At 42.1% G+C, this 26,177-nt stretch overlaps 1 protein-coding gene across 3 annotated transcripts; it reads right to left on the bottom strand.

Moving 5' to 3' along the window:
• Nucleotides 1–810: 810 nt before the first annotated feature.
• Nucleotides 811–25,777, bottom strand: GSDMA (gasdermin A). Of its 3 annotated transcripts, none has more exons than XM_054993648.1 (12): nt 25,545–25,777; nt 21,632–21,870; nt 19,074–19,278; nt 17,205–17,370; nt 16,655–16,748; nt 14,876–14,914; nt 13,472–13,504; nt 10,025–10,081; nt 9,171–9,331; nt 6,649–6,799; nt 5,647–5,720; nt 811–5,153 (listed from the first exon to the last, which is right to left on the bottom strand). In XM_054993648.1, the coding sequence occupies exons 2-12, from the start codon at nt 21,843–21,845 to the stop codon at nt 4,914–4,916; spliced, it is 1,434 nt and encodes a 477-aa protein (XP_054849623.1). In that variant the 5' UTR covers nt 21,846–21,870; nt 25,545–25,777; the 3' UTR covers nt 811–4,913. The 3 variants fall into 3 exon arrangements, with proteins under 3 accessions (XP_054849623.1, XP_054849624.1, XP_054849625.1); XM_054993649.1 differs by having other exon boundaries at nt 10,025–10,078; XM_054993650.1 differs by having other exon boundaries at nt 19,074–19,263.
• Nucleotides 25,778–26,177: the final 400 nt, after the last annotated feature.

The following is a 26,177-nucleotide window of genomic DNA, read 5'->3' as shown; positions in this document are numbered from 1 at the left end:
TTATCTGGTGGGCTTTTGTGCCTGAAGTCAGACAATTAGCATAACCATAGTTGTCTCTTAAAACATAGTATGATTACAGTAAAATAAAACAACAATTGCTACCAACTAGAGGCTAGAACAATAGAAAATTACAGCATATAATAAGACAATAATATACCAGCTCAAACAAATATCCTCCAAAGGTTTTCTTTGAAAAGCCAGCATTTTCCTTGCCTCTGGAATCGGATGAGATTTCCACAGAAGAACACTGCCTCCGAAAAAGCCTTGTCTCTGCTACCACTGAGAAACATACTTCTTCCAAGTGCCCAAAGCCCCTTACAACATCATTCTTCTCCATTTTATCCTCATCACAACAGCCAGAGTTCCTGGTTCCAGGCTGTCCACTGACTTACATGGCAGACAGGATTCAAACCTAGTTATCCTAGATTATACTCGAACTTTTAGCTACTATACCACACCGCCAGTGGTGGACAAAAATCCTGTGGCACATTGAAGGCTAACAATATTTATTATTTCTCAAAGGCGTAGATGTTAGTCTTTTAGATACTGCTGAATTTAGGGTTACCAGCCTCCAGGGATTACAGTTGGCCATAGAGATCAGTTCTCCTGGAGAAAATGGCTGCTTTGGAGGATGGAGTCTATGGAATTATACCCTGCTGAGAGCTTTCCCTTCCCCAAATTCTGCCCTCTCCGGGCTCCACTCCCAAAATCTCCAGAAATTTGTTATGGAAATTTCTTTTAAGTACTCTGGTTTAATTTTATTTTTCATAACAGCCGTTACCCTCCGTTAATCAAGACACCAAACTGTGATCAATGAAGAAATATGAGTTTTATTAATAATAAAGCACAGGTGCAAATGCTCTCATTAGGACATGTGCATAAAGATCAGCCATAGCCGAGGATCTTACGTACTTTGCAAAGCTAATTGTTTACAGAATACAAGATAAAATTGTTATACAAAACTAGATACAAACAATTCTTCAGAATCAAATTCTTCAGGAGACATGGCACCAAAACAGTCCTGATTGACAAGACAGAAAAATCTCTAATATAAACATGTCTGGTGCCATACTGGAATTTTGGGCGTGTTCCTGAGAGTGTGCTTATCCAATGTAAATTCTTGAGTATAAAGTCAAAACAATGTTTTGGTTGCAATAGGGCTTTCTATCCTACAGTGTTCAGTGTTTTAAACTGTGTCCGAAGGAATCTGCTTACAAGCAAAAGCTTACCTTCTGTGTTGGCAGCTCCAATAAATGCTCATACATAGGTCTTTTAGACTAGGGGTCATAAAAAATTCCTTATAAGAATTTCCTAACCTGAAACTGACAACCCCAGACTGGACTCTTGTTTTTTATTTTGCTGCTAGGTATTTTAACATACCTACCAATCAGGACATACCACTGAGTCATAGTTTTTCAGCTCATTTGGGTTTAGGAATGGCTTCTTCAGGAGAGGTTTTGCAACTTCCTCATAGGCAATGATGACATAATCCCTTTCTTTAATGAAGTATTCATTTGCTTCTTAGACCTGCTCAGGTAGTTCTTTCTGCTTAGGTATAATAAACCACAAAGATCTGGATGAGCATTGAAATGGTAGGCTGGGCCTCTTTAAGCCCAGCCTACCACTGGTCGTTAGAGCCACTGGGGAAACTAGGAATTACAGAATGAGAGAACGTGAACAAATTATCTAAGGCAATACAGAGAGTGGGGTCACAATGCGTAAGACAATGCAGTAAAAGCAAGATGACACCTATTATAAAAATTGCTGTAGACTACAATCCTGTTCCATTATAAAGTTGCCTTCCTGGACAGTAGTTTCATCCTACTACAATGTTAATCTCTTTTTTAAAAAGCCCCCTTGAACATTAGAGTTTTGCAGATTCTGTGGAATGATACAAGTGTGAGAGCCTTCCTGACCTACTCAAGCAGGCTGTTCTACAAGGGGTGTGTGTGTGTGCCACTAAGAATGCATGTGAATGGACAGCTGCTGATCTTACCCATTTGGCAGAGTGGCATTTTTAGAAGGATTTGCTCAGATGAGTGAAGCTGTAGCAGCAGAGCATTGTGGGAGAGACAGTCCTGTAGATATGTGGCCATTAAGAACTTTTTAGGTTATAACCAGAACCTTGAATTGAACTCTGACTGAAATTGATTGGTAACCAATGGAATATTTACAGAATGGGTGGAACGTGCCTGTTCTGCCTGATATCTGATAGTAACAGAGCTACAGCATTCTGTTCCAACTGGAGTTTCTAAGTTGTCTTTAATGGGAGACCCATGTAGAGTGCATTATAATAGTCCAGCTTCAAGTATAACCTTGTGTATGAGGAATTTCCACTCCCTTAAGGAGAATCTTTTCTTCCCCAGGCCCTTCCTTGAGATGCTTGGGGTCCCTCTTCAGTGGACTGTCACCAATCAGGGTATCTTAACTTCCCAGATGCATCCCAGTGCCCTGATTCATTAAAGGGGATTTGTGTGTGTGGTATGAGTGACAATGAATCTCCTTCTGTCCTCTAGCCCCAGCTTTTCCTCTAAGCCAGGCTAGCTCTTGATGTTCCTCCATGAAAGAGTGGCTAGGCACATAGGTTACCATTAAGAGCTGCCAGAGCTTTAAAAGTAAAAGCTTTAATTTCTAAGCATAACCAAACACAGATAAATGGGAATTGATCAGAGAATAGCTAGAGACGTTGCAGAGCATTAAAAAGAAACCAGATTTGCTAATCCTATAGCTGAACAGTATTTTTACTTCAACATTTCCCCTGGAGAAGTGGGCTTAAGGTAGCAGAAAACTCAAAGGCTTGGTACTGGCTATCAGTCGCTATGAGCTCCTGGTTCTTCCTTCATGCGCATTAGCAAGCTGAGTGTTTTAACTCTTCATCTCCAGCTTGGGAGGTTCTTTGTGGACCAATTTGTGGTTCTGGTTACAGCTTTCCTGCCAATACTCAAAGAGTAATGATTCCCCTGTTGTGACAAGGAATTTTTATGGTGGCAGAGATAGAAATTAATAAAAAATGTTCTATTATTCTCCTTGTGTAGATATGAAATTCTGTGGTTCAAAAATACTTCTTAGACTTCTAGTCAAAAAATATTAGATATGGGTGGTGTTTTTTATTTCATATATTCTCCTAAATTACCTTAGTAAATTTTTGTTTTTTTCCCTATTAGGAATGCTTGCTAGCTAATAACACTTCAGCTGTAAAAATCTAACACTTATGCAGTAATTTCTCTGCCTTTTGGTGCACAGTTGGGATTTGAGTTACTGTGGGGTTTGATTTAAGATATTCCTGATCTTCATTTTGTGGAGTCGTGGAGAGCCATGTTGTATACTTAAGTGGTTTTCAAGATGCATTTTGGAAACTTGAGGTTCTTTGGATGCTTATCAGGTAGGATTGCTAACCTCCAGGTGCAGCCTGGAGATCTCCCAGAATTACAATTGATCTCCAGACTACAGAGATCAGTTGCCCTGGAGAAAATGGCTGCTTTGGAGGTTGGATTCTATGGCATTATACCCTGCTGAGTTTCCTTTGGTCCTCCAACCCTGCCATTCCCAGAATCCACCCCCAAATCTCCAGAAATTTCCCAACCTGGAGCTGGCAACTGTAGGGGGTTTCTGAGTTAGAAGATCTGTAATGTTTGATAAGTTTCTTTAAGAGCTAGTTTGCCCACTGCTATTAATTTTGTCCCATGATATCTGTAGCTGAGCGTTGGGGTGTTCCATGGTCTGGAAAAGCAATTGTCAGGCTTACAGTATCTGTCTTTTAAAAAGCAAACACAAGTGCGGGGTTTAAGAGCCTGATCCAGGCCCAAATAGTGGGTTAGGAATAGAACCTGGTATGTCCTGGTTAAAAAAAATACTCAAGTAGCTAATTTAAGCAGCAGGGTCCATTTGCAGCCCTACACTTTTTGACATGTATAACTTACACATAACGGATACTGTTATGGAATTAAGCATTTAAAAGACATTCTAGACAATATTCCCTCAGTTCACAAATGAGGCACTGAAAATGTTTCCCAAGGACAATGAATTAATCTATGGCAGAGAACAGAAAACACAAGCAGGCTAGATAACACAGCCAAGACACAGACTATTGGCCAAGTGTATGAATTAACAGTTAGGAATAACTGAGATTGATTTCATAGCTGAACAGATGTTGATAAGAAATGTGAAGAGCACTGGAAGGAAATGTGAAAAGTATCAAAGTAAATGGACATTTTTCACAGCGTAAAGAAGCAAGCAATGATGGGGTCCCAGGGTCAAGCTAGTCGTGCAGGTTTTTAGAGTTGGGCCTGAGTTCCCCAGACCTAACTTGAGTTCCCTGCAGCCACACAGCAGCTTTGAGGAATAACTGTTAAAAGTGGAGAACCCAAATGGTCTCAGAATGCCTCTTCATGGTGGTGGTCCTCCCCCCTCAAGCCATTTCCCATGTCATAATAGCACTCCCCCCATTTTTAGTGTTCCACGTGCACAGAATATTCCACATGGAGGAGAAGAAAAAGGGAAAAACTTCCCTCCCCTGCTATTTTTACATGTGGAAAAGGCTTGAGGGTCTGGAGGACCCCCTCAGGACCAACTCTTTTAAAAAACAGCATGTCTAGCTTGACCCTCAGTGTCAAGGGCTTCAGTTGAAATGTAACACTAAGTCTATTCATAAATGATTTAGAGTTGAATGAACAGTGAGATGGTGAAGTTAGTGGATTACACCAAACTCTTCAGTATGCTGGAAACCCAAGTGGGTTGTAAAGAACTCTGAGCAGACCTGCCCAAAGGAGGTGAATGGGCAACTGAATGTAAGCCTAAAGTCATGCATACTGGGGCATAAAATCATAACTACATACACATTGATAGGATTTGAACTGAATACAGCTAATGAAAATGTGTTTTGCAGTACACGTTTGAGTGAAATATTAGCCACCTCAACTGGAAAGAAGATTCAGGACATACAAAACAACATACAATGCACCGAGGGTCAAGAAAGCATCAGGGTTCCCAGTCATAGCAAGACTGGCTCCATTTCTTTGGACTGTCACTCCGCTTAACTTGATCATAGCCTCCATTATGTCCAGCTCGTCTTCGATGAAAGCAAACTCTTTCTGGGTATCTATAGTAAGCGTCCCTTTTTTATTGCTGAAATCATTTTCTAGGATGCGATGTACCTTTGCAAACAAAAAAGAAGCAAAATCAGGACTTTTTGGTCCCTAAAAGCAACACTGGACAAGAAATTGACAAAGTTTTGAGCAGTATGCCATGTGTTGTGACAACTTATTGATGTTGCCTTTAAAACATGCCTGTTTCTCCCTGTTTTTTCCTATGCATGTTGACTAGGCAGCAAACCTTCAAGAATTCAGCAGGATATTGCCTAGTAAGCACATATATGATTGCAACTCTACAGAGCAATCCTTCAGCCTGCTTAGTGGGCACAGTGTTTACTGGGAGTATTTTTAGAAGGTTCCAGCCACATCAGAAGGTCCAGAAACCAGGCGTGTACATTAACTGAAGATGATGGATGTGTCAAAACTGGCGTTGTGATACTATGACTTTCTTGAAGGTTTTACATATTCAGCAAGCTTACATTTAGATGCTTTAAAGAAAAATCAAGCCATTCAGCTTGAAAAGTACAGGGCTTGTTTGACTGGAATTCTTCCTTACCAGAGGCACCTGCTTAGGCACCATTTTCCTTTCCACAGATTCTTCCAGAAGCAGCAACTCAGATTCTGACAATTCTGGAGAAGTAAAGAAAACAGACAATTGTTTGAGGAACATGTTTCATTCTAGGAAAGGCACATAGGAAAATCAGAGAGCAGGCAAGCCTAATTAACAGTCATAGTAACCACAATTCATTTGCAGCTGATTGGGATAGCCAAGGAAATATGAACACCGTTCAGTCTCCGCTCACTAACACTGGAATAGCTTGAAGTCAATAAACTGTGGGCCTCTCCAAATGGCAATTCAATCACACGGTGTCTTTGTGAACATCTGGTGAAGCTATTCTCTGAGCAACTTCACACCATGAGCTTTGACATCTTTGAGAAGTTTCCCCTTCCCCCCATCCCTGCTAAGGGATGGCCAGCATAGAGGCTATTCCATTCCTTTGTAATTCCATCTTTGTTCACTGATAAGTCCATGTATTTATCATTGTCCGCTCCTCAACTCCTCCTTTCCAATCATTCTTTAAGATTTCTCTTGGTCTGCCCTTGCACTAACTCTGTCCAAACTCACTGAATTTAAGCCCATTTGGTAACCAGGTATGCCAACAAAAACACAGACTGCAGTTTTCAAATATAATTTAACCAGTGTAATGCATCATGGTGGATTGTAAGTATAACATTCTAAGAAGTGCTCATGCAATGGAACCACCTCCAGTTTCCCACTACAACCTACTCTCTTCCCTGAAATCCTGTCCCTGGGGGTCAGTAGATACTCTAGAACAGCATGGGCGAGGGTTTGTCAGGGCCTGCTGTGGAAGTTGAAATTCACAAATGTTTTTGTGCAAGTGGAACAAACAGGAGTGTGTTTTCTAGTTTTAACTTGGGAATGTAAGCTGTTTCAAGTCTTTCAGAGGTAAATCTGTGGCTGCCTCAAAACTGATGAGCCCTGTAGTGAAATACTTGCATCCCAGAGCTTACTGTGTTTGAAAGAGATATTCCTTACCATCCAGAGCCTGAAGAAAGTAGAGGACTGCTTCACCAATGGCAGGGCAAACGGCTCCAGTGGAATCTTGTACATTCTCCACCAGTCCTTGCAACTCTGGTCTGTGAGTCTTCAACTTGATTGGATTAATCCCATCAAGAGCCTGCTCCAGCTAAGAGTTCAAGACAGAGAAGAAGATACTAATGCTGACTTTCAGGTCCAGTAGCAACTTAAAGATCAACGAGGGTAACAGTTATTGAGAGGCAAATCTCCCTTTATCAGATTCATGGAAAAAGGTAGGAGTCTCTATAATCCCAGCAGAGGGTGGGAGGGGTATTGTAAATTAGAATGTTAGGAAGCAAGCTAAAGTACATCCTGTAATTAGCTTGATAGAACATGGGTGTGAAGTACAGAAAATCCAAATGTCCTGATTCAACCCTGTGGGGAGGTCCACTGTTCTAAATTTCAAATAATCTCAATCTCAAACATCTCACACAGTAATTTTCCTTTGAAATTTCTCTGCTTGAGAACTGCTGCTCTTAGGTCAGTGATGGAACATTCTGAATTTTGTTGTTCTACCACAGACCAACATATCCACCCACCTGAACCTGATGTCAACTTGTTGTACTGTATTTAGGGTGGTACAGATCTGAAAGAAGGGATTGCTAGAAGAACAAGTTTGACTTCGAGCCAGATTATTTGTAATACTAACATCAGGAATTTGGACTAATTTGGCAATCCAAGGTGATTATTGTTGTGGGGATAATAATAACATATTTTGTAAACTGCTCTGAGTGGGCATTAAGTGGTCCTGAAGGGCAGTATATAAATGAAATGTTGTTGTTGATATTGGCAGCCTGTCCCCTCACTCCTTTCCTGACCTTGTAGCCTGACTGCCACAGTTTTAGATGCTGGCATAGTTTTCTGTCTCTCCGGCAAGATGGATACTTAGGACCACATAAAAGAAGAATCTCTAGCCAATCCTGGTTGATGCACTCAGAAGACAGTTTTTGAAACCATTCAACTCCCTCTCGTTCAAACTAAGGTTACCAACATCCAGGTGGGGCCTGGAGTTATTACAGTTGATCTCCAGACTACAGAAGTCTGTTCTCCTGGAGGAAATGGCAGCTTCTGGGGGTGGAGTCTGTGGCATCACATCCCGGCTGACTTCTTTTTCCTCCCAAACTCCACCCTACCCGGACTCTTCCCCTAAATCTCCAGGGAGATTGGGCATTGGCAACCCTACTTCAAACAGAAGTTTAGCCAGAATGTGACATAAGCTGATGGAAGTCAAGAGTAATAGGATCATTCTAATTGCTAGGAGAACATACAGCCATGGATTTCTATGACAAATTAATAAGCACCAAAATTCATCAGGATCGTAATGGCAATGGCCAAACCCACCCAATCAGTTTGAACTGATACTGAAATGCCAAATTTCCACTAATTTAACCAGGAATTTAAATTATTAAATTCAATGCTTTGGGGGTTTTGTCTTTGAGCATGAGGACCCCAGGCAGAATTCTTATTCTAACTAAATATGGTTCACTTTTCCAGGGAGGATAAGATGCTCTGTCATCATAGCTATGTGGTAATGTAATACAAAACCACTATAGTTAGTTTGTGAAACCAAGATTCAGCTCATAATCTGTCACTCAAATCCTAGCTTGCCTAGTTTCCTTCTTTCTGTTGCCTAGGAGGGTGTCACCAGAGAACAAGCCAAGATTAAACCAGAACAAAACAAGGGTGCCTGCACAGTGAAACCATCATTAAGACTGTGGTTAAGAAAACAACTTCATGCCCTGGACTAATAGACTCTAACTAATCACAGTTAGTGGAGTAGCCTGCATTCAAACAATCATGCTAACCACAGTGGCTGAACTGAGTCTAAGCTTTCTGGCCAGTATTTTTCTCTCTTTATTGTGATTTTAAATCTATAATGTAACTAGGAACTCTGGAAAATTTTTCCAAACTGAAGCAATGCCTGTCAGTCAACTTCTGAGCTGTGCAGCAAGGTGCTCTAGGACAGGGGCTTCCTCTGGAATGGATGCTGGCACAGAAGCAAAGACAGAGGCTGCTCTTGGGTCAGAGTGGAGCTGCAGTGCTAGAGCTAAACATTTAGTGACAGGCTGTGAAAGAAATACGTAGGGCCTAGTTTGAACTACCATAGGAAATGGCGGCTTTCAGCTAAGCTTTCAGGAATTATATCACCTTTCCCCCATTTTTTTCCACTGCATTCACAAGTTGGAAAAAATCTTGCACCTCTATTATTAAATCACATAATAAAAGTGGGGAGTAGAGAGAAATCCTAAGCAGGTCTATTCAGAACCCTACTTAAGTCTATCCAGTAATGCTTACTCCCAGGAAAATGTTCTTAGGATGGAACAGTTAGTAATGAGAGATCTGTCAAGTCAATATGGCAGCTGTCTTGCTAAGGAAGGGCAATTAGGTACCTAGCTATATATATCGCTGGAGGTTTAAAAAAATCGCTTGAAAATGTGGGCCAAAGAATTGGGTTGCAGTCACAAATGGAAGATCTTTACCTGGAGTTCTAGTTCTTGCAAAAGGTCGTTATTTCTGACAACAGCCAAAAAGCCATTTAAAAACTTGACATGCAGATCCGTAGACAGTAAACGGAGTGGTGCACATTCCTGTTCAACTTCTTTGAGCGGGTGTTCTCTCTTGCTTTTCACAACTAAATGTGCTGTAGATAGGGAAAGTGAAAGATTTGCTGCTTTAATTCCATTTATGAAGGAGCAAATTATACATCTTAAAATCCAGATGTAGGTATTCAACATCCCTGATAAGAATCTAGTCAGGTCACTATTGTGAACCCAACATAAAATGTTACCAGCGCATAATAAGAGTACAGGAGGACAACCAGTAAAAGCGATGTTATTTTTGCACAGACATGGTTCCAGTGTGAATTTTCGTTATATGAATTGGCTCATATGCTTTCTCCCCGCCTTGCCCGCATGAGGAATCTAATGAAAGATTCCTTTTGCTATTTACTTCTGACCCAATAGCTATGGTTTTCTGTCTTCTCTACAAACCAGCATTTCATTGTTTGCTCTTCTTTCTAAACTGTGCCATAGAGCCTTTGAGTTTCTTAAAATGTTGACTAATATGATTTTAGTGGAATGCTATACATTTTCTTCAAATCTATAGTTCCTTGCCTTTAGCCTGTAAAATGGGTGGGATAAAGCAAATTCAACTGTATCCACTGATTCAAAAGCTTACATATGCCTCGGAATGTTTGTTAATTAATCTTTGGCTTTATGTAACATCTGATCAGTACTTGTCATTTATAATTTACCGGACAATCTCCAATTTCCTCATGTTCTCTTCTTCCCCTTCCCCTTTTAACTTCAACAAAATCAACATATAATTTACTTACGCTTTCCACCTCTAGTGATTTCCATGTGTCCAGACTCTGTTATTTGTTGTGTTGCTGCTTGTTGATAAAACAAACAAAAACAAACCATTGTACTGCTGCTCATGCAATAAACATTAGAATGGGTGAGACCCAGTTTTGGATTCTGACCCACCAGCAGAAGACCAATGAGCTAAACTAGAGGTCCCCAATGTAGTGCCCGTAGGCACAATTGTGCCCATCAAGCGTTTTTAGAAAGTAGGTGGGGCTTTTGCAAAGTATAGCTTCTGATTGGCTATTGGAGTATTGATTGGCTGTGCAGATTTTTTAAAAACATTGCTTTGGCAGAACCTGCTTCCACACTACAAGGATCTCTACTGAAGGTAAGCTGTAGCAGCTGTTCTGTGGATGGTTCCATCTCCTGCAGAGGCCATTTTGCGCACCAAAAAAGCAGTGGTCACTCATGTCTGATTGGAGGGAGGTATCCAGTGGAGTGCCACAGGGCTCAGTTCTGTGCCCAGTGCTTTCAAAAATTTTATAAATCATCTGGACGAGAGTGTGAAGGGATTACTCATTAAATTTGCAGATGACACCAAATGGAGGAGTAAAAAACACCTTTGAAGAATTCAATGAGATCTGAACACACTGGAAAAGTGGGCAGATTTGAATAACATGCGATTTAACATGGATAAGGGCCAGGTTCTCTACCTGGGTAACAAAAATGCAAAGCATGCATACTGGATGAGGGATACACATCTTGGTATCAGTATGTGTGAACAATATCGGGATATGAGTGGATGGGAAGTTAAATATGAGCAGTCAGTGTGATGCAGCAGCAAAAAAGGTGAATGCAATCTTGCGATGTATCAACAAAGACATAACATCCAAATTACAGGATGTCATTGACCACTAAATACCGCATTTGTCAGACTCTACTTGGAGTATAGTGTGCAGGTCTGGAGGCCTCATTTCAAAAAGGATGCGGACAAACTGGAACAGGTGCAGAAGAGAACAACCAGAGTGATCAGGGGCCTGGAGAACAAGCTTGTAATGATTTCAAGTAAATGTGTGCATGTGTCTTTAAATGCTTGGTTTGAGCTTGGTGAAGAGTGGGGGGTGAGAGAGGGAAGAGTGAGTGATATGATTGGTTGATGACTGAGAGTGTGGGCATAGTGAATGCAGTTTAGACTGACAGAGCAGAGAGAAAGGTTTTCAGTCAGAAGAAAGCAGGCTAGCTGTGTGCTGCCTGAGTATATTGAAATATTCATGAGAGAAATATAACCTGTGTGGAACCTGAACTGAGCATGTTTGTGAAAGGACACTCAGTCAGGGAAAGAGAGGCCAGCTGTGTGCTGCCTGAGCAGGTTTAATATTTCTGTGAATGAGAGTCAGAGAAAGAGAGGCTAGCTGTGTGCTGCCTATATTTGAAGTATTTGTGAGAGAACTATTGAGTCTAGTGAAGGAGGCTAACTGTGTGTGAAGCCTTAGAAGAGATCTGTGTGAATGAGTTTATAGGAAGTATCTTTAAGAACTAAGAACTACTTTTATGAAACCAATACGCTTCTTGAAAAATAAACATTTATTTTGTTTTCTTATATCCCAGTGTAGCTGTCATTGCTATATCCCATTCATATCCTCAGGGCCACATAGAACCACGAAGGAGCCTGACACTTGAACACGTTACCAAAGGGAAATTTGAATAAAATATTTTGGAATAATATATTCCTGGTGGCAGCAAACTACCCAGAGGGTGTAAGGGGAAGATTAAAAGAAAAATCTACCCCAAAGAAAGTACAGGTCATAACAAAGCTCTATGAGGAAAGACAGGGAATATTCAGTTTGGAGAAGAGGAGGTTGAGGGGTGACATGATTGCTCTCTTTAAGTATTTAAAAGGCTGTCACCAGGGGTCGCCATAAGTCAAATCTTACTTGAGTGCACTCTCCACTACCACTTAGAGGAGAGAAGGGAGCTGTTCCTATTGGCAACAGAGGCTAGGACTCAAAACAATGGATTTAAACTACAAGAGGGTACCAGCTGGATGTTAGAAAACTTCACATTAAGAATAATTCAGGAATTGGCTGCCTAGAGACGTGGTGGGTTCCCCCTCGTTGGCAGTCTTCAAGGAGTGGCTGGAAGATTAGTTGTTGGGAATGCTTTAGGCTGTTCCTGCATTGGGCAGGGGGCAGGGGGTTGGATTAGATGGTCTGTAATTCCCTTTCCAGCTTTATGGTTCTATGATAACCCTAATGATTTAGTAAGCCATGTAATGCCTGTATATACTGAGGCGCATATATCTTTGAAGCAAGTATAGACTACTGGCAGGACTACTGGAGAAGAAAGGGACTAGAATATAGGGAGCCCTTTTGCATGGAGGCTTGGAAGGAATGGAATGGTGAACGCTCACATGGTTCAACGATACTATAGTTAGCAGAGCTTGCTAGAATATCTTGCCAATGTAGTCTGTTAGATGGAGTCTCAGATCTTTTATTGTACAGAAGGCCACTAGAACAGCTGCAGGCAGAGAGAAGTGATCACTGCTTTATTGATAAATGTGCAAGCTGGAGACAATTGATACTTTTAAAGGGTGCATGCAGATGTATATTAAACAGTCAAGTTGCTGGGAAGAGCACTGTTCTGAAAGGTCAGTTGGAAGGCTCATGAAACAGCCGCTATTGTGCTGACCCAGCCCTGTTTAGATTGTCATCCCTGCCTGGGTGCGAGACCTCCAGATAAACCTCCCAACAGTATTTTAAATCCCATTGTGGAAGAAACATCGGATTTAAATGTAATATACAATCACTATCCAGGATCAAATTTTGGGGAAAACTAGTTCTGTCATTTGACATCAAAAGTTGTATGCAATTTATTGTGACTGTAGTCCTGTGATGAACGATTTTTTAAAAAATCTATTGTGATTCTTGCATCAGCTTCTTCCACCAGAGGGAAATACCTCTGCTAGTGGAACAGGTCTGCAGTTCATGCTATGCATTAAAAAAAATTAAGGCTGACAGACACCTGGAAACTGGAAATATGACAAATCAGTCTTTGAATTGCTGATAAGTACTTCTGACAAATGTGTGTTTACAAAGGCAGAGGGAAGCCAACGCACTCTATGGAAGAAACGAGCTATGATAAATTCGGTTTAATGGTAAGAGAATTCAGGGTAAGACCATCATTGCCTGCAGTATACATGCTCATTCATTTTCTGCATTCCTGGTCAAACAGGTCTTCCACCTTTTGACATGCTACTAAACAGGAAAAATCCATTTGATGCAGAATGATAGCGGGAAAGAAAATGAGTATCCACACAACATTGAATGATAGCTCAGTCGTGCCACTTGCAATCCTCTTAAAGACTGTCCTTGGTCTCAGGCGGCTTTTTAAAAAAACAATCTGGATATATTCAGCTGCAATCAAACTGATGAAAAAGAACTTTGATGTCAAGTAGGGATGTAAAAAAAAGTTTTTACCTCCATCAGCAAGATATCCACCTTTGCATGATTCTGAAAGGAATCATAAATAGGAAAATGTGAAGCATTGACAGAACAAATACCAGGAAGTGTCATTACATTAACAGATAATCTCCTCCCTCTGCAATATAATACTACCACAGCGAATGATCTGTCATATGTCTGGGATGGTCAGTTTTCACCAAGAAACTATCTCATTGCTATTGATTTGTTTTGTTCTATGGCAAAAGAAACTTGAAGGTCTAAGTGCCCAGAATTTTTTCAGAAAAGGAGTTCAGGTGGGTAGCCGTGTTGGTCTGCAGTAGAAAAGCAAGATTTGGGTCCTCTAGCACCTGAAAGACCAACTAGATTTCCAGGGTATGAGCTTTCGAGAGTCAAAGCTCAAGAAGCTGCTGTGGCTGTACCTTAAGGCTCCTCTGGGCCAGTGAGTGACACTGTAAACTGAGCAGACTGAAGAAAGAGGAGAACTTGGGTCACCCAAAATTATCCCTCCTCCTTGCTTTCTGAGGCTTTCCTTGGGAGAGGAATCTTATACCAACTTACTGTGTGTGTCTGTGTTCTTCTTGCCATTGCCAGGTTGGTGGTTCTGCTGCTGTGTGATTGATATGTTGGTACATGGTTCTGTTCTGTGGTGTTACCACATTGGCCCTGAGTTCTGCCTGGCTTCTGTGAGTGATACTGGCTCTATTGGGCTTGTAACAGTGTCAACTTTGGCTCTGCTGAGATTCTCTGTTTTGACATTGGTTCTGCTGGGATTCTCTGGGTTAATGTTGTTTCCTGCCTTCCTGTCTGTTTGGTTAAGGTTTCTTTGCCCTGCAGAGCCTTGGAAATCCCCCCCCTCCAACTATGAAACAATGGAGAGTGGTTGGGGGCAGCTTGTTCAGGGGCCCATAGAATTGGACCCCTTGGTCCACTCTTCTTGAAACTTGGGCAGGGTGTGTGTGTAGTGGACAGGAAGGAGTAGGTTCCCTGTGATTTTGGCAGATTTTGCACAAAAAGTGTCCCCCAGCCCCCGGATAGGTTCCCCCATAGGGAATAATGGAGCCAAATATATTTGGATTCATGAATAAAACTCATATCCAAATACTATACTGGTATTTTTGGACCCAAATACCAAGAATACTGAATCTGTATTCCAAATAATACTGATTTTTTGTGTGTTTGTGTACATACCCCTAGCCTTGAGCTTTGAAATTGTGCCACTATTATAAATTGATTGTGAAAGCATAACAGATATAGCTTCCCTGAAAGCCAAATCTGTAAATTGGTTCCTATACTAAAGAGTTGTGTCAACCCCAACTTTCTCCATCCTTTCTGCATCAGTGGGAATTTCTGTCTTTTAATCACATTTATCAGTGAGCATCCATATATAAGTATGAAACAAAAATACTCAAATGTGCTTACGAAAAGTTAGTCTTGGGTCCTCTGGAAAGATTGAAATACCTGTGGGGAGGGGAGGGGACAGAAACAGGCAACAATGCTACTAAATAAGTTATTTGAAGATTCCTAGTTGTGAACTTTTTAGAAGTCTATTTTTTTACCAGTAACGTTTCAATTTGAGAACAGTCCAGAGCAAGTGAAGCATATTTTAGTGTTTATGTATCCCGATAGTATATTGTTGAATAAAGTATTATCCACCAGGAACAAAGTAAAACAGGCCTAAGAAATAGTTCGTGAATAGGCCCACAGTACACTCCCCCCTCCCCATAACTATTACTCTTCCACACAGTGTCTCACCTCTGCAACAACTCCATCTCCCTCAGCCTCTTGTATCCTCTTTGTCCCTTCTCTTCCAGTTGGGCTTCTGCCCATTGTACCATCTCCCGGCTGTCACTCATGGCTTCAAATATGCTCCCAGCTGCCCCACCTTCTTCTGCCCTCCAAATTTTGTCCTCCACATATGGGGACACAACCATACCATTGGAATGAAAGAGAATAATACAGTTTGCAATTTACAATTACTTAACTGTATTTTTAACTCCCACTAAAATTATCTCTGGATTGGTGTTCAAATGGGATTAGATCTATGACACCATAACAGACTCCAGGTGTTTTGACCAGTTCCTCCAGACCACTCTTAGCAACATACCTTTCTCTGTCCAAGAGCCAGGACCATCTGCTTAGAAGATTACTTTGCATTCTAAATACTGCTACCCCACCCCAGCCCCAGCAGGTGTAAAGAAGAATGAGGTCTCAAGTTAGTTATTTTAAGCTACTTTTTATTGTGCAAATTTATTGTGCTGGGATTGCTTTATCAAAAGTGAGGACAGTGTGTGTATGTGTGCGTGTGCGTTCTGGGTGCATGCATGCCTGAGGGGGGAGGACGGGGCACTTTTATTCTTTTCCCTTCCCTGCTTACTGGAGAAAACTTACTAGGTACCCATAAATCTTCCCCAGCAGGTGTAAAAGCAGCACAGAAGTGGCTTTTTCCAGTGAGAACATGGCTAGGAAGAAAAAGCCCTCTCCCACCCTATCATGATCAAGCAGCCCTGGCAGCTGCATTTATAAAACAGGAAATTATAATGTGTAGTTAAGCCTTGAGGAACCAGGCCTACAAAGGGCAGTTCTGACCTTTTAGATTCCTGGAGATTTGGGGATGGATCCTGGGGAGGGACTCAGTGGCATATAATGCCAGAGTCCACTCTCCAAAGCAGCCATTTTCTATAGGGGAACTGATCTCTGTAGTCTGAAGATTAGTTGTAATTCCAGAAGATCTCCAGGAACCCTACATGCAACTCGTGTGGCTTTAAAGCACTACCCCAGCAGATTCTAGCCCAGCTGTGGATGTTAAGTATATCTTTTGTGTCCACCCCCTTTTTTATTTAAATTATTTTTAAAATTCTATTTAAATTGTTTAAATCTTTATTTTTATAAAAAGTTTTTTCCTCTTTAAGCAGAAAATGGAATTTATTTATTATTTGTAGACCACTCTGAGTGGGCATTAAGTTGTCCTGTGAGGTAAGTTAGGGTGACGGTGTGTGACTAGTCCAAGATCTATAGCAGAGTGGGATCCAAACCTGGGTCTCCCAGAGCCTAGTCCAACACTCTAACCACTGTGCCACACTGATTCTCAACAAATGCCCTAAATAATCCTCACTGGTTCACAGTTTGATTGGTGCAAACGAATTCTCACTGCAGCATGGTTGCTAATGATAGTGGGCTATAGGTTTCAAAGTATCTTACCCAACGATTCTCCTCTGATTATTAATCGTTTGACCCTGAATGCCAGGATGCAGTCCTTTGGGACAATTACAGCTTTTTTGCTATCTCTGAGACCCTAGAATGAAACAAAGAATTTGCTCAATAGCACGGAACAAAGTATTGGTGAAAGAAGGTATATTGCTTCTCTTGTAGACTCAGTCCAGACATAATGTGAAAACATGAAGTATTTGTGTGAAACCAGAATTCGGCTCATCACAATCACTCAAATTTTGCTTTGGTGTTTTCCTCATCTTTGCTCTGACCAAGAATCTCTGTAGCCAGGGCTTATGCGAGGGTGGCACAAGGAAAAAAGCCAGAATTATGTCAAGTTCTGTGTTTATAATAACATAAAGCCATACCTGAAGCTGTGGCTAAGAAACCCACTTCAAACCATGGTTTCTGACCCTGGTTTGATGGATCCGAACTAACCATAGTGGCTTTTGTTCAGACAGCCACACTAACCACAATTGTTGTCTTATGTCTGAACTGAACCTTTATCTCCTATTTTAAGCCATAGGAACACAAATCTGACCGTCATTTTCGTTCTGAGGCGAAGTTCAGCAAGGATGCTGCCTTCTGTTTTGCTGTTTTCTCTAAACTCAGCCTCTTCCACAGTCTCGACCGTCTCAGTGACAACATATAGATCCCTTCGGAACTTCTCTGATTGCTTAATGAGCTGGTGGTCCAAGCTGATTTTACTGTAGGAAAAGACAGGAATCCGTACAACAACAAAGCATTTATACAAATGCTAAGAATAATTTTTCTAAAAATCTGTGGCAGGGGTGGGTCACTTGTGAGTGGCCATTCACTCTCAAGCAATTATTCCAGGCTACTCCAGGCTAAACCTAGTGATTTTAGTGGGCGTAGATGAGTTACTCTGCATAGGATTGCATTGTACAAGGAGCTTTCCAGCCCTCCTCCAATGTTGCTGTAACCATTTTCTTGTCCTTCCTTTTAAAGCTTCCACAGCAGCGTCTCTCCTATTTCATTTTTGTGTGAAGGAGTCACACACACCTTTGCTCAAGATGGGAAAACAACAACAGCAGCATCCTTTCACCCACCTCTCTGCCTCCTTCTCCTTCACACGAGCACCCTTGCTCTGGATGGAAAAGGAGCATGCTATCAGTTCTTTCCTCCTGCATCAAAACTGCTTGTTGCCTCTTCCAAGGTAACTGCTTATTTTTCCTCTGCAGGGCAAGTTACAAGGGGGTGGGGTGGTTTGCTTTGGGAAAACAGCAGAGGAAGGTTTCCACTACTGAGCACTGCAGACCTGCTCTGAGACAAGGCACGTTGTTACTGGCTCCATCCACCAAGCTGCCATTTTGTGACTGGTAGCTCCCGAGGCTCTTGAAGAAAATTAAGCAGCATCCAGAAATATCAAGTGTGCCCTCCCATGTTATACAATGCATCTTTCAGAATCCAATAAATATAGATCTTTTTACAATGCATGGCCCCTGTATCAACAGCCAGTGTCGTGTAGTGGTTAGAGCACAAGACTAGGGTATGGTAGATCCAAGTTCAAATCCCTGCTCTGCCATTAAGGATAGTTGCTGTGTGACCCTGGGCCAATCACTCTTTTTCAGCCTAAACTACTTCACACGATTGTTCTGAAAATAAAATTGGGAAAGGCGAGCCATGTATGACATCTCAATTTCTTTGGAGGAATAGCAGGATAAAAATGTGATAGATGGGTAGAATTTCTTGTTTCCCTCTATTTTATACTTTGGGATTAGTTAGTGTGCTGGGCGTCTGTCAGGCTCTGGATGACAGAATACAGCAGACCGATCCCTGGTTCATTATAGCAAGTCCTTGGTTAAGTGACTTTTATTCAGAAATCAGATCTTTTCCATATTCAGATCCAAAGGTCTCCTTAGGAGTAAGGTAAGTAACTAAGTAGTTCTAGTAGAGGTTTGACAAGAAGGGCAACATGGGAAAAACATATCCCTTTTCTACCCGACTTTCCTTCCCCCTCCCAATGCCCAAACAATTCATTGTTGTTTTTTCTGTGTGAGAACATGGTGCATATTTGTGCTATCACGCCACAAAGAGAGAAGACATATAGTCCGCAAGAGAGGTTCAAAGTTTTAAACAGACAGCCACCTGGGAACGTTTGAGACTCCACTAGAATACTAGCAACAGAAAATGGAGTTACATCAGGCAACTAAGCATATACATAGCAAAATTAATATTGGCATGGATGAATGGGCACAGACAAACATGACAGCGTCAGAGGAGCATTTCCCCACATTTTTCTCCAGTGCAGAATTAGCTTAAAGGGCTCTCTTGGAAACAGAATAAAGGAATGGAAGTGGTGGTGGGAAAATTTTCACTCATCTCTGGGTGTTGATTTCATTTGTGTATTTGAGGTGGCTATCCATACAATTGCTCTCTTTCAGCTTACCTGTCTCCATTTAGAGAATCAAGGACGTGGGAACTGATGTGCCTCTTTTTCACTTTCACAGACCTTGCATGAGACATGCTGGCACTGCTCTTCAACTCCAAAGTTGCTAGGTCAGTAGTCACACTCACATCCCCCTCCAATTTTCCATCCACATTGTCCACAATAGTGATTGGATCTGAATCATAGATATCTGGGGACAGAAAACCTGTGATAAGGAAAAGGGCAATCCCAGAGATAACTTCTGAATGTCTCTTGCCTTGAAAATCCTATGGGGTCACCATAAGTCAGTTAAGACTTGACAGCTGAGAAAGAGAAAGAATGAACTATAATTCGTAGGGCAGATTCTTAATGAGGTAGGAAAATACCAAAAGCCAAGAAGAGAGGATATCCAAGGAACAGAATTGGAAAAGCTTTATAAAAGAAGTCCAGTTTATTACAGAGAAGAAAATAACAAAGGAAAGGGGCCTGAACAGGTTGCATTCATTGTACAGGAATAGGAAAACTGGGAAAGAAGAAAACTCTGTTGCAAAGTTTGAAAGAACTTGTGAGCAAATAATATGGTTATATTTTAAAAAGCTCGCAGTACTTCACAATGTCAATCAATCACAGTTGTATCCCTCCCTCCTCCAAGGAGCTCAGGAAGCAAGAATGGTGATCTTCTCTTTCAGACTCAGTGAGACTCACAAGAACTCAGTGAGGTTGGTTAGGATGAGGGGGTGTGGCTGCCCAAGGTCACCCAGTGAGCCCCATGGCTGGGGTTTTGAACCCTGGTCTCCAAGATCCTAATCCAATACTGTACGGCAGCACCACATGCGTTTCCCAAGTGGGGCCAATAGCAGTTCCATGGGGCCATTTCAGGTTGGGAATATTGTATGGTGGTGGGAGGGGGGAGTTGTAGCCCTTTCTCACATGCCACAGTCCCAATATAAGTTGGGCCACATGTTCCTGGGAACTGGGTTCTCGGCACAGAACTCCAGGTGCATATCTGACCCAGAGTCCTTGTGGAAGCTACGGATCTGCCATGTGAACTTTGTAACATATGAATTGGTCCCCAGTACCTATTTTGTATGCTTTGGGTGAGCCCAAGTATGCTTAACTAAAACAAATGCACATTCTTTGCCTATTTATTCCCCCCTCTCCACCAGTTATTGTCTCCCCTGTGTTGAATTTTTGAATGTTAACTTGTGGAAGGGATCTATGTTCTCGTACTCTATAAAGTTCTATGTACATTGATGGATAATAATGATGATAATGATTATGACACTCTTACACAGATTGGACAAGATCCAAAGGTTCTGAACCACTGAGAGTCGAGCCTTTCTCTGATGCAAGGAGCCTTCTGCTGGGTGGAACATAACCTTCAGATCCAACCCAGGATAATCTTCCAGTACACACAAAAATCGGAAAAGCAAATATATTTTTCCAAGCATACAACCATGTCCATAAATGAGATTTCCAAAATATGTTTGTTACATTCTAACTTTTCACATTTAGGCATATATATCAAGTTTTGTATATATAGAAATTTCTATGGATACTTGGGCTAAAGAACCAGAAATGGCTGCAGCTCCTTGCCACATAGACTGAGTTTCCTGAAGTGGCAACTTCATTGGAAACTTCTTGGCAATAGTAGTTTTCCCAGCGACTGTTCATTCTGTAAAGTCAGTGTGATGGTCTTTGTATACATTCTGCCATGGAGGGTGTTTGTATGTGTCTCCTACAGTTCTATGCACTGGTACATGGAAAATACCATGCATAAAAGATTTTGTGATACAACTTTAGATAGGCTTTATCATTGAGATGGCTACTCTGTTGTCCCTGAATAGTGAAGAAATCTGGCTTGATTAGTGTCCAGGTAGGTCCCAGTCTCTACCCAATGCTTTGGCTGTGCCTCTTCACACACAAAACAGGAGATAGATATGTTAGCATGCATTTGCAGGGTTTGCAAAGGTTTTTTTAGTAGTGAACAGAGTGTTATTTTTCACCACAAAGAAATTTAAGGGTTGGACTCAGCCACTTTCCGCACTCAATCTTACCCAGTTCCCCTCTTTACTACGAGCCTTGTCCCACTCAACTTTTGCCTATACATGTCCCATGATCCAGGGGAGGCGGTGTCATCTCATGCCATCTCTTCACCCATAGAAAACCTGGTTGGATCCAACCCTAACATTTTGCATGCAGGAGGTTTAAGATGAGCTGGGTTTTGAGGAAGCTTGCACAGCATGCTTTATTTTGCAAGGTTCATGCTGCTTTTTTTGGGGTCATTTTGCTCAGTTTATTCCAGTAATGTTTGTCATAAGCCAGGTCCTGTCCCAACCAACTGGAAACATTCCGCTTCCTCTTTGCCTTCTGAGATTTCAGCAGACATGCCTAAACATTTTTATGCTATCTATTTGCAGCTAGTAGGGATAGAAACTTTCTTTTGAACAATAAAACCTGAGATGCTCAGGAAGCTGAATTTCACAGTCAGTTATGGATGGTTCTGTGGGCTGCAGAATTGCAACAATACACACAAATCTCTTAATAATGTGCACAGCAGACCCAATCTTGGAGCTTACCTAGTTGTGCAGATTGGTTTCCTGGGAACAGTACATCAAGTAGCTTGTAGTCAGTTTTATGGTAACGGCCTTTCTGCCACCATGGGTTCTTGCTCTTCCTTTGAACCAGGCACAGAGGTCTGAAATGCTTTTGATCTAGAAGGCAGTATACGGGAATCAAGTCTCCTTCTGGGTCCAGTTGTTTAGCCAATGACTTAGTAGCCTTGTGGAACATCCTTTCTGGTAGTTGTGCAGTTTGACTTTGAGAAGCAATAAGAAAAACAAAATCATGAATTGCTACCTGTTGTGCAATCTGTCAGAGAGTGTTCTTCCTCTTTTTCAACTTAACCTTCTATGCTCAGATTCATGGTAGAAAGGGCAGAAGGAACCTGAATACGTCCTTGTCTCTGCTCACTTTTAGCCCTTCCCACCAGTCCTTATATAAGCTATATTCCATACAGAATACCTTCTATTATTGCAAAAGAACAGGGATACATTTACCTGCAAGAATACCTATCTCCCTCTTTGTACTCACTATGTTTAGGAGAGGTAGAATCCAGAAATGTAAAATACGCCCTAATGCTCGGCTTACTGGAGAATCCCCCAAGCCCATTCACACATTATCAAATGTTGACAAATGTGGTCTGTGGGTTGATTGTTTAGGAATCATTTCCCACAGGGTTGGGGGATGGGCCCAGTTCATATGTGGGTAGAGGGAGATTCAGCCCCCCTATGCTATTTTCCTGACCTAATACATGCCTGGGGAACCATTATTTACCCAGTGGGGGAAACTTATGTGCAGCCATCAGCACATGTTAAGTTTCCTCAGTGGCTCGCTGGAGTAATTTCAGATCAGGAAAATGGTGCAGGGTGAGGAAGGCTTAAGCCCCATCATCTCATGCCTCACAGCCTTGATCTGAATTGAGACCCTGCATTCCTGGGAAATGAGTTCCAAACATGGTACTCCAGACACACATCCCATCAAAGGTCCTCATGGTGGCTGAAAGGACCTTAGGACATGAGCCCTGATATGCAGCGGATGAAACCTTCCACTAATCAAACTCCATTTAGATACTGAAAATTACTCCTTAGATAGTGAAATCTTTACATCTCTCTCCTGTTCTGGGCTGGAGCTTCTCTGAATTCCAGAATTGGTTCATTGCTTCCATTCCTTGTTCTGGGTCTCCACAAAGCAAAGTGACTGGTGGCTAGGCTTTGGTGTTCCTCCTAGTTCAAAAGTTGTGCTTCTCTGCTTTCCAGGGCCTCCAGTCTAAACAGGCAGACCCCAAGCCCTCCTCTGTGTTGTTCTGAGGGATATTGGAGTTTGACCCTTTCCACTCCATTCTCCTGCTAACCCCCTGGCTGGAGTTCAGGGATGTGCACTGTTCCCCTTGAGGCCAGCCACCATTGCCCCAGATAGAAGAGGAGTTTTAAAGCAGCTTATAAGGCATTTTCCACTCGGCTGCAAAGTTCTTTCAGCCAGGGTATGTCCTCTGAGATTCTAGAGATGAGGCTGACAGAGCCCAGCATATTAAGGGAGAGAGGTGGGCAGGCAGGCAGCTATCTAGGATTTTAGCATGGATGGATCTGGACAGAATAAGCAAATTCATGCTCAGCTGGAGACTTCCTCTTTGGTCAGGCAGACAGCCAGAGAGAGACATGGTGGAAAGAACAGGCATGGGAGGGGGCTTGAACAAAACAGGGAGGCAATCATGACTCCCGGAAGCCTTCTTTAGTAGTAGCTAAGGGTGCCCATCAGAAGATCTGCGCTTGTAATTCAAACACTGTCAGCCTTTCATTCCACATTTGAAAGCAAAGCATTTGTAGCAGTTTGTTATGTTTTGAGCATCCTGCGTTGCTCAGCCTAGTGATTAGAAGTGAGCTTACTGAATAAGCCTAGAGTCATCAAAAGTAACTACAGGGACCTGATGGCGTTAGCATGGCTGGGAATGGAATTCCTCTCTTGCTCAAATAAGTTACATATCTAGCATCCTGCTGCAGAGGTGGGCAACGCATAGCCTATGATGTTAATATTAGCACACAGCAGTTCTTTGTAATCTGGGAGGTAAAGGGTGGAACTAAATCTCACATGCAGCTCTGTGTCCCTTTTGAAGGACATTGTCAGTTTAAAAGATTACAGAATTACAGGTCATGTGTATTCCCTGGAAATCATCTATGTTTTCTTATCCTGTGGCTGCTGAGATATTTTAGAACTATGTTATAGGAGCATTTTAAAACTGAGCAAATAAAAAAAACCCACTCCATAATCTCAGGGTTCTGCTCATGGGGTGTGGGGCAGTGCAATTGCTGCTACATCTGCACCTTTACACAGGTGCAACAGAAGGAAGGGGGAGGAGTGGGAGGCACAGCAAGTGGTTTGGGGTCAAAATGTGCAGACACTGTTCCTGCCCATTCCCAAGCCACTTGCTGCTGTTGCCATGGTGTGGTGGGGAGCATATTTCTGTGCCCCCGTCTGGATGCAGCCTAGTTCCAAAGAGGGAATAGGAAGCCATCATTAGTGCTAGAAGGAAGTGAAGATCTGAACTTACCCTTATTTGGAGGAAAGACTGATCCACGACTAGAATTTACAATGGTGTCACCAGCTCTGGGTTGAGAAATTTCTGGAGATTTGGGGGGTGGAGTCTGGGAAGGGTGAGGCAAGATATGATGCCATAGTCCACCCTCCAAAGCAGCCACTTTCTTCAGGGGAATTGATCTCTGTCATCTGGAAATCATTTGTAATTCTGGAAGAACTCCAGGCCCCACCTGGTGGTTGGCAACCGTAGGTTACAACCTGTTCTTCACAGACTTGGACACCCCTGAAGGACCAGTTTTGCAGTGTGTGTTTGTGGGGGGGGGGCGTATTTGTGGACACAGCCTTCTTGCTTTAAAGGTGATTGCAGAGGTATTCAGGAGTGCTTTTAGAAGCTTAGCCTTTTTGCCAGCTGTGCTTCTTCCTGGAAAGCACTGATCTGGTCTTAGTCACTCATGTCTTGCAGTATCCACACATCATGGGAGATTCTACTATTATTATCTATAGCAAGTATTTACAACTGGATTTTCCTGTGTGGACAAGGCAGTCCTATTGCAAAGGGCTACTATTGCGTTACAATAGTGCACTATTCAAAATGTGTGGATATTAGCAACATCCAGTTTACATGTGGCATAAGAACCTACTTTTAGCTAATGCTTGGACAGGTGGTCTAAACTGTGATCACAAGGGTTCTAACTGGAACCTGCTGCAGAGATTGTATTATCGTAGGCTTATACCAACAGCCGATCTGGTGTGTTTTGGGGCTCCGTTCAAATGCTGTATTTGACCTATACACACAATTTAGGGCTGAGATACTGGAGGAATTCCGTCTGCCATACCTGCCTGCCAGTGAACTAAAGCTGGCTATTGGTACCTTGCTGTACATGCCTGTGCTAACAGAGAGGTGACTGGTGGGTATGCTAGGTGAGACCTTTCTGTTTATGGCTTCCAGAAAATGGTATTCCCTGTCCCAGAAGGTCCATCAGGCTCTCTCCTTTTTGGCTTTTGAGAAACTTATGAAAACAATTTTTAACATGGAAGGTCTCTGGTGTTTGTAATCACTCTGTTTTTATATTGTATTCATTAACTTTCCCTTTTGTTTGCTTTGCTTGTTTGCAGACTCATGTAACTCTTTGAATAAACTTTTAGCACAGCCTGAAGTTTTTAAAGACCAGAGAGGCACACAGAGCATGTTCTACTTCTTCTATAGACGGAGGAATAGCCATCTTCCTGAGTTTGTTTCTGCTTTGCTTCTGGGTCTTTATCAGACACTGAGAATCCAGACAGCCGCATGAACAAGCAGCAGCTCAGAAACACTTTTGAACTTTGAGACAACACCCACCTCTGCCCCCGCCCCCATCATGTACGGGCCACAATCTCTTAACCGAAATAGCCTCTTACCTTTTCTGTCCTTTAATGATGACAACGTCTCTCAAAAGGCTGGTTCTCTGGCTTTAAGCTGGTTCACTTGTCTTTTCCACTCTTCAGACAAGGCAGCAGTCTCAACCTCTAACTTCCTGTTGTGATGGAAGGGGAATAGTTCTTCTTTCGCTTTCCTTGAAAGTTGATGACACTGCAAGTGAGGTATTCCCCCCTCCTTCCCAGAACCTGCTGCGAATGCCAGATTTCCTTCCCTGTGTTAAAGTCTCTCCTTATTTCACTGCCTATCTTTTTAGGAATCTGCTCTTCCTCTATCAATCATTATCTACCCGTTGTACATGAAATGTAGTAGACAAGTTCTGGCATTCCTCCCCTGTTAGTAACAGGGCTTTTACTAAAAAGGGCTGGAAGATGTCTAGAGAGATGCTGGCAAAAAACTTACGCTAAATCTGACACAGCATCCTACAGAGCCCATTGGAAGATCTATGAAGAGGCAGTGATAATAGCAAAGAAACTATACTTCTCTGCAACCACTGCAGCAGCTAGCTCATGACCATACAAATTATTTAAGGTATTTTGACACCATCTGATTCCTAAATCTGAAACTTTTACTTGGTCTCCAGACTCCTCACCATCTTTGTTGCCCTCCTCTGA

This window comes from Eublepharis macularius, chromosome 12 (assembly GCF_028583425.1).
Source record: "Eublepharis macularius isolate TG4126 chromosome 12, MPM_Emac_v1.0, whole genome shotgun sequence".
Classification (NCBI taxonomy): Eukaryota; Metazoa; Chordata; class Lepidosauria; order Squamata; family Eublepharidae; genus Eublepharis; species Eublepharis macularius.
Note: the sequence above shows the minus strand (reverse complement) of the source record. Positions and strands in the feature narration are given on the sequence as shown.